At 50.8% G+C, this 8,820-nt stretch overlaps 1 protein-coding gene across 2 annotated transcripts; it reads left to right on the top strand.

The window, feature by feature from the left end:
- The first annotated feature begins 6,180 nt into the window (after window positions 1-6,180).
- ISG15 (ISG15 ubiquitin like modifier) lies at window positions 6,181-8,560 on the top strand. 2 transcript variants are annotated; one of them, XM_072975709.1, is made up of 2 exons: window positions 6,181-7,578; window positions 8,021-8,560. In XM_072975709.1, exon 2 carries the CDS (start codon window positions 8,042-8,044, stop codon window positions 8,510-8,512), a length of 471 nt encoding a protein of 156 aa, XP_072831810.1. In that variant the 5' UTR covers window positions 6,181-7,578; window positions 8,021-8,041; the 3' UTR covers window positions 8,513-8,560. The 2 variants fall into 2 exon arrangements, with proteins under 2 accessions (XP_072831810.1, XP_015093270.2); XM_015237784.3 differs by having other exon boundaries at window positions 7,080-7,560.
- The last annotated feature ends 260 nt before the right edge of the window (window positions 8,561-8,820 follow it).

Below are 8,820 nucleotides of genomic sequence, written 5' to 3'. Positions count from 1 at the left end.
ACCCCCACCGTCTGCAGCACTTACACAGGCCCGTGGACGTGGAACACAAGCTGGTGGCAGGAGAAAGGTCAGCTGACCAAGGTAGGAAGGGTGGCATCACAGGACGATTAAACGATGGCATAGGACCAAGGAAGGTGACGCCACAGGGCAGGCAGAGTGCTGGCATCGGTCAGGCAGGAATAACGTCATGGAACAGAATGTAAGGATGTCACTGGTCAGGTTGGTGATGTCTCCACATAATCAGAGGTGATGTCTCAGGGTGAAGGTGGATGATGACACAAGCCAGATAGGGTGATGTCACCATGGCTGGTGATGTCATGCTCTTCCAGATTACCCAACAGTGAGCCAAGCACCAGCAATGTAGGGCTCAGAAAAAAATGAGAGCAACTTGTTAAAATTGTGTTTGTTATTGCAAAGAGGCATATTGGGAAACAGGGCTAAGCTTATCTTCGTGTTTGATGCTGCTTTCATTTTGAATTACATTGCAGGGCACTGTCACCTTTTGAGTGCTGGAGATGTCCAGCCCAGTCTGGCCTGGCGGCAGTCTCGTCTGCATCCCACAGATGTTTCCTGGGGCCCACGGTGGGTCTGGCCTGCCCTTGAGGCTGGGGAAGTTTCTCCTGGGCTCTAATTCAATGGGGAAAGCAATGGCAAACAAAACAATGACGCGGTTGCCAGAGACAGAAAGAAATAGGTAGATTGCTGGGGGAAAGGAAATCCTTCTTTTGACTGGGTGGTCTCCAGGGAAGAAAGCAGCTCTGCAAGATGGAGTGGGGGGCGGGGGGAGTCGGGGAGAGAAGTAGCATTCCTAGGACAGAAAGATAGAAAGGGACCACAGAGCCCAAGGGAGGAGGGGCCATGGCAGGCAGGGTGTAGGGATCTGGGGCTTCTGACCTGGGGAGGGATCTGGGAGTCGTGGTTGCCTTTCGTGAGCAGCGGAGTGGACCGACTGGCAGCTCAGAAGGGTCACATCGGCTGCTATGGTTTACCAAGTGGGTGACGTTGACAGGTGGCTCCTGCCCCAGCACCCATTCCCAGGGTCCCAGTCCAGGGCCCCAGTGCAAACGCCTCCTCTCCATTCCAAAGCCATCCTTGTCTGGTCCTGGTCTAACCCTCTGGAAGCTCCTGATGCGAAACTGTTTCCCTCCGCAGTCCTCGGGGGCGCTCGGGGTGGGGCGGGAGGCGGCTACATCCGACTTGCCTCTGGACTGTCACTGATAAGGCCAGGCCTCACACTCCCCACCCGGGTCCCCAGAGATACGTGCGTGCAGGGCAATGAGTGCTGAAGAGCTGCAGGGGTCTGGATCGGGAAGGGACATGCCATGGGGACCCTGCCAGCACAGAAAGCCCTGGGAGCGCTGACGGGGCCGGTGCCAGGGCGGCTGGGATCAGTCCTGAGGGGGATGAGGCCGCGGGGGTCGCGACGCCTTCACTGCAGCCTGCCCGCGGCAGGCGGGAGAGGAAGCCCGCGAGTGCCCCCAGTGGCCACCGGCGCCACCTCCCCCGTCTGGGAGGTGTCGGGGGAGCCCGCGGCGGGCGGGTTGCTTGGGACCTGGCCTGGATGAGCTCTGGGTCGCCCCCAGCCTGCCGCAGAGGGGGTTCAGACTGGAAGAGAGTCCTGAGGAGCCTCGTTCTTGACCGTTCTTTCCCTCCTAGTGGTTAGACGTTCTCACTTACCCTCCTCTACCTGTTTCTTCACCTGTAAAATGAACTATCCTTTCGTTTATCCCCGGGTTACTGGGAAGATACATGAGATCCTATTTTGAAAGTGCTCAGCACGAGTCAGCTACAGTTGTTTCTGCCTGGGGGAGATTGAGACAGGCAGGGAGGAGCCACCTGAACTCACCTGCCTTGTGCCCCACAGCACTGTCTGCCTTCTGAGAGCCATACCCCCCCAGCTCATCCCCAGACCCCTGCCAGAGAGGGAGGGATGCCCTCCACCCAGGGCCTCTGGGGGCCTGTGTCTTGGTCCTTCCAGCCCCAGCCCCAGCCAGGAGCCCTCTGTAGCCCAGAGCAACATGAGTTTCCTTACTGTGTTCACAGGGCTGCACCCCCACTGTCTGTATGATTGTGTCTCTCTGGGCCCTCGTAACTCTGGTCATCTCCTCTCTGCCTTTCATATCTGAATTTGATCCCTGATAGGACCCACAGGTCTCCTGGGGGCTGCAGGGGCCCCCCTGCTCTGCATAGGGAGGAGAGTCCTGGGCTGCAGTGGGGAAATGGTGCTGACACCTTGGTGTGGAATACTGCCCTTCCTAGAGGTGGCTCCAACAGTGCCTCTCAGCCCAGATACCCCTATGGTGTGTCCTTGGTGAGACTTGTGATGACATCAACCACAGACACAGGGCAACGGTGAGATGTGAGTCCTGAGGCTCTACCTGAAAAATGCCACACATGTTCACCTTGCTGTCCTGAGAAACCTGCTCTTGGAACCCATTTGCCCCTCTTTGAGGAAGCCTAGACTGGCCCCCTGGAGAGGCCCCAAGGAGAGGCTCTAAGGAGGGTCCTCGTGTACGTATTGTAGCCAAGAGCCCAGAAATCTCAGCTGCTGGGCTGGTGAGTGAGTCACCTCCAGGTGACCCCAACTTCACAGCTTCAGGGCTCCCCACTTCATGTCTTCCCAGCTGCCCCTGTGTGCTCTGTTCCAATTCTCAATTGACAGAATAGGGCAGTTGTTACTGTGATGTTTGGGGGCATCTGTCACACAACAGGAGTAACTGGAATAGCTAAGACGGACCAAGCCCTGGACCCTGGCCCTTCCCTCCCACCCCTGCTTCTTCCTGTCCTTATTCCTTTTTCCAGCATTTACAGAGCCTCAGGAGCTCTGAGCCCTGGCTTCCCATCTGATGAGGTGCTTTCTGCAAACCATCAAAGGCCAGCTATCTGTCCTCCTAGATCAGGCTTGAGTGGGCCAAGTCCCAGTTGGCTGGTGGCCTCAGGGCATCTCCAGGGCCCACTGTTGGCCACTGGGTATAGGGGTCAAGGGGGCTGAGGCAGGAAAGTCAGTGGGGGAACCTGTGTAGAAAGACAGGTGTATTTCCAGGCCAGACACTGGGCTCTAGCCTTGTGGCAGGCGCAGGTTGGGGGCATCTCCTCACATCTGGCTGCCACGACCAGCGTTCCACACAAAAACATTCAGACAATGTCCCTTGGAGGCCTGCCAAGTGCTGTCTGTGCACACCTCCCTCCCAACCTCTGACATGGGGGTGGCATTCCCACCCTGCCCCTCAGCATTCCACTGGCACAGGGACTCCGGAACATCAGAGACCCATGGACCACTGCCTGCACCCCCACACCCTGCTGTTCGCTCCTCTCCTGCCAAGGGACAGCAGCGTGTGGACTCAGGCAGCTGGGACCAAGTGACCAGGCTAGAACCGTCTCAGGTTCTCTCCTGGAGCATGGGAACTGGGTGCTGAGTTGTTCATCAGTGTTTGCTGGAATGACAAAGTGGCAGAGGCCAAGGGCAGGGGAGTCCAGGATTCAGCATAGAGATGAAGGACACAGAGGCCAGGAGACCAGGATGCCAACGGTGGGGCTGGAGATTCAAGGGTAGTTCTCACCCCCTGTGGCTTCCACCCTTACAGGCCATGGACCAACACACCTTCCCTCAGCCATCTGATGCCTCACAAGTGGGGGCAGTTCCCCCAACAGCACCTCCCCCGTGGTCTGGGCACTGTCAACATTCTTCTCCGGAACTGGGTGTGGACACTTCGCCACATGTGGGAAGTCATGTCCCCCCAACTTCTGGGTGGTGAAAGAATCTCCTTCCAACCCTGGGATGCCACCTCCCTGCTAGCTCCAATGGGCGCTGCTTTTTCCTCCACTCTTCTTGGCCACTGCTCTTGGGGAGAGGTGAGCTTCCTTGTCCCTAGTCCTTGGCACTTTCAGACCGGTTTCCTCTTCACCAAAAAAAGCCCCAGCTTTGAACCCCACCTTATTATCAGACCTGACCTTGCTGGAGTCGCCTGCAGCCCTGGGGACCTCCCCCGCGCTCCCTGAAGGTTTTAGTCCTGGTTCCCTGTCACTTTCCCCAGCCACTCCTGTCACAGTTCTTGGTGACTTCAAAATCCGCACGGGTGATTCTCCAACCTCTGGCCTCCCTCTCCTACATGGAAGGTCCAAGTGAGCTTGATAACTAAGATCCCGTTCGCGTGGTGCTGGGGTTGCCGGCCGCTCTCGGTTTCCAGTCGGCTCTGGAGGCCCCGCCCACCGGAAGCCCCGCCCGCGGGCCCAGGGAGGCGGGGGTGGGGTGGGGCTGGGGCTGGAGGCGGAAGGTCCAGCTCCCTTGAGCGGCTGTGCTTCCAGCGTCACCTGGTGTCCTGCCTCCTCCCTCCACACCCCCAGCCTCTTCTCTCAGGTCCTACTCGCCACACCCCCACCCCCACCCACACCGGTGACAGCATTGCGCATGTTCTTGCGCCTGTCGGTTCCTCTAGTACTCGGGGAACAAGTCTTCACAGTAACTTCTCGGTCTAGGCAGCGGGAGCAGTCGCTGCCTGGTGACGGAGCCTGACTGAGGCTCCAGCCTCCTCTGCATCTGACCCTTCTCAGGGTCCTCAAACCAACATTTTGCTTAGATAGTTGAAGGGCTTAAAAATAAAATCAAGTGTAGTAAATATTACAGATACTATTTTAAAGGCTTAGGGAAGTTTAAGTTAGTTTGAAAATGAAACCAAATTTTAATCAAAGGCCCCTTTATAAGTGGCTGTTGTAACTTCATAAATAGAATATTAAGATTTGCGACTAGAACTTACGTATTCTGTAGTATTAGTTCAAATAATTTTGTTTTACCGATGCACTCAATCTTTTATTGTTATATAACTTTCTGTATAGAGTAATGCTTTGCCTATAAGATTTCTTTGTTAATCTGTTAATAAAATTGTTAATATGGTCACATCTGCTTCCTTTTGGTTAATATTTATGTAGTATGTTTCTTTCTATCCTTTTACTTTCAGATTGCCTGTATTCTCATATTTCAGATGATTCACGTTTTCTTTAAGCCACATAAAATCAGATTCTTTTCAACCAGCCTGACAATCCTGGTCATTTAGTTCCCCCCTGGATTTCAGACTTCTGTCCTGTAGAACTGTGAGGGAATAAATTTCTGTTGTTTTAAGCCACTTGGTTTGGGGTGGCTTAGAAGCCACCAAGACACAGAGACAGGTTCCTCTGTGTGCTGTCACTTTGCCTGCCTAAAGCCTTTGCATTTATTTCCTCTTGTCAAAGCAGGTGACATTTGATGAAGTAACTAAAAGAAAATGAAGATTCTGTTACCATATGTCAGTATTAAGAAATCAGGAGACATACATGCCATGTTTAATAATGGTCACCTGAAGGAGACTGGGGGATTTCCACATTGTGTAATCTTTGTTATGTTTGTGGTTTTCTTTTTGTAATACTAATATTACTCATGCAAGGAATGAGTTGATATAAACTTAAAGTAATATAAAGGAACTATTTTTTTCTTTTTCTTTTTTTTATTGACGTATAGTCAGTTTACAATGTTGTGTCAATTTCTGGTGTACAGCATGAAGAAACAATTTTTTAAACTCTGTTTTTTTGCATGTTAACTTTGGTGCCCTATGAGATTAGTTGGAGAAGAGGAGGTGGAATGATCAATTCATATTCAAAACATTTTGTTTTTTTCTATTCTTTTACTTCTTATTTAAAATTTTATTTATTTACTTTTTATTTAAATTTATTTATTTATTTATTTATTTTTAAATTATTTTCTATTTTTAGCTGACATATGCCTGTAATGTGTTGTGTGTAATAGTAAAAATTTGGGAACAACCTAAATATTAAACAATATGGGATTGGTTAAATTACACTGTGTTCTATAATGGACTCATTGTGCTGTGGGGCACATATGCAGCCATTAAAACAACTTGCATAAAAGTATCTATTAATATGAAAAGATGAAGTGAATGAAAAAACAATGAGAGTACTATGGGTTTTTTTTCAGTTTTGTTTTTTATTGGGATGAAATCCATGTAACATAAACTTAACTGTTTTACAGTATATAATTCATTGGCATTTAGTGTATTTACAATGTTGTACAACCATCACTTCTGTCTAGTTCCAAAACATTTTTATCATTCCCAAAGGAGGACTGGTATCCAGTAAATAGTCACTTCCCCCTCCCCCTCCCCCAAGCTCCTGGTAATCACTACTCTATTTTCGGTCTCTATGGACTTGCCTATTGTGGACATTTCATATGAAGAGAATCTCACAATATGTGGCCTTCTGTGTCTGTCTTGTCATGAGCATCATCTTTTCAAGGTTCATTTGCGTTGTAGACTATGTCAGTCCTCCGTTTCTTTTACGGCTGAATCATATGCCACTATAAGGATGGACCACACTTTGTCAATGCATCCATCTGTTGATGAATTTGGTTGCTCCTATCATTTTTACCATTTGTCTTCTGTGAATAGAGCTACTGTTAACACCTGTGTGCAAGCATTTGTTTGAACACCTGTTTTTAGTTTTCCTGGGCATATCCCTAGGAGTGGAATTGCTGGGTCATATGAAAATTCTGTGTAACCTTCTGAGGAATGACTAGACTGTTTTCCACAGTGTCTGCACCCTTTCACATTCCCATCAGCTCCAGTTTCTCTGCATCCTCACCAATATTTGCTATCATTCTCATTATTATCATTGTTATTATTATTGTCATGCTACTGGGTGTAACTTAGTATCTCACTGTGGTTTTGAATTTGCATTTCCCTAATGATCAATGATCTTGAGCATCTTTTCATGTGGTTATTGGCCATTTATATATTTTATATTTTAAAATGTCTATTTAAGTCTTTTGCCCAACTTTTAATTGAGTTGTTTATCTTTTTGTTGTTGAGTTGTAAAAGTTTTTTTATATATTATGAATACTACACCCTTATCTGACATATGATTTACAAATGTTTCCTCCCATTTTGTGGGTAGTGTTTTCACTTTCCCAGTAGTGTCCATGAGTTCATTTTTGTAGAAAATAAAAGATACATCTATTTCATTTTATAAAATCTGAACAAATATTGTCATAAACCAATGGTGATTATCTCTGGGGAGTTTGGATTGTCACTATTTTATGTTATTTTCGAATTAACCCTGGCAATGATTTCCAGGTGTACTACTTTGCAAGCTGGTAAATGGAAAGTGAAAGTTTCCAATTGTTAGCTCATGTTATAATGTTGTGCTCTTGAAAAGGACCTGAGGTGCTGGACATGCAGAGGGTTTCTGAACACACACCCCTGGAGGCAGGGGTGCTGTCGCAGTCCCCAGGCCTGGCCAGCCAGGTGGAGAGCCCCTGCCCACCTCTTCCTCAGTTTTTCATCATCGTCATTCTGTTTTGTTTCTACCACTCACTCTGGGGCCTGCCCTGGGAAAAGGAAACTGAAACTGAAGCTGAATTGGCTACTGGTGAGCCTGGCTTCCTGACTCCGCCCTCTGACGTGACTGCTCAGGCTTTTAAAAGGGCTGAGCTGCCAGGGCTGGAGAAGAGCTGGAAGCTGAGAGGCAAGCCAAACACCTCCTGCGGAGAGCCTGGCGCCAGAGTCCACAGCCATGGTGAGGAGGGTTTGACAGGTGGGGCAGCTGGGCTTTGTACCCTTCTCCCTGATGGCACCTCTCAGGGTGGAACATTTCCGTGTGCCAGGCAGGCAGAGCTGCTCAGAGCCCCCACACCCCCAGGTTCCTAAGCATGAGGGGAGGGACAGGGCTCCTTCTAATATCAGGGTCCACAGAGGCAGATTCTGCCCAGTGGCCAACCGTTGGATCCCTTGGGGTCAGCACAGGGAGGCATCTTAGTGGGTGAAGGGAAGCAACACCATGGTTGTGGGTGGCCACTATTCTCCTAGAAATGCCTCCTTGCATTCTCCAGTGCCTGGGGTCCCCCTCCGGGTGGGTGGGGAGGGTGGAGAGGAGGGAGCAGCATCCTCGGGCTCTAAGAGCTTGCTCCACTGCTACTGCCATGTGTGCCAATGCCATGACTGGCGCCAGGGTCTCTGAGCCTGTGTGATGCCCACAGGGTGGAATCCTGAAGGTAAAGATGCTGGAGGGCCGAGAGATCCAGGTGACTCTGAGGGACTCCATGCTGTTATCGGAGCTGAAGCAGCAGATCGCCCAGAAGATCCATGTGCCCACCTTCCAGCAGCGCCTGGCCCACCCAGAAAGCCAACAGGTGCTGAAGGACGGGGAGCCCCTGGTCCGCCAGGGTCTGAAGCCCGGCGATACAGTCCTGCTGATGGTGCAGAACTGTGAGGACCCCCTGAGCATCCTGGTGAGGAACGACAAGGGTCGCAGCAGTGCCTACGAGGTCCAGCTGACCCAGACGGTGGCTGAGCTCAAGCGGCAGGTGTGTCAGAAGGAGCACGCACAAGCCGACCAGTTCTGGCTGACTTTCGAGGGGAAGCCCATGGAGGACCAGCATCAGCTGGGGGAGTACGGCCTCACGGCCCGGTGCACCGTGTACATGAATCTGCGCCTGCGAGGGGGTGGGGCAGGGCCAGGAGGGCGGTGAGGAGGGCGCCCCACCGAATGCTGGTAATAAAGTTGTAGCAAAGCTGAATGCAGCAGAGTCCATTCTGCCCTCGCCAGCACCCCCAAGTGGTCAGCCCTCCATTCTGCACCCTTTCAGGTGAGATTGGGGGAGGAGTGGAGGAGAGAGGGAGGTGAGTAGACTCAGGGTCGCTGGGTGGTCACCCATTTAGGGTCGCCAAGTTAAGGGACAAGCCTAATGGGATCAAAATAGTGACACCTTCCCACCCCCCCCTGAAGAAATTGAAGATGTGTCCCCACATCTTTGGGAAATTAACTTCTAGAGAAATA

The sequence above is a fragment of the Vicugna pacos genome, chromosome 13, assembly GCF_048564905.1.
Source record: "Vicugna pacos chromosome 13, VicPac4, whole genome shotgun sequence".
Classification (NCBI taxonomy): Eukaryota; Metazoa; Chordata; class Mammalia; order Artiodactyla; family Camelidae; genus Vicugna; species Vicugna pacos.
Note: the sequence above shows the minus strand (reverse complement) of the source record. Positions and strands in the feature narration are given on the sequence as shown.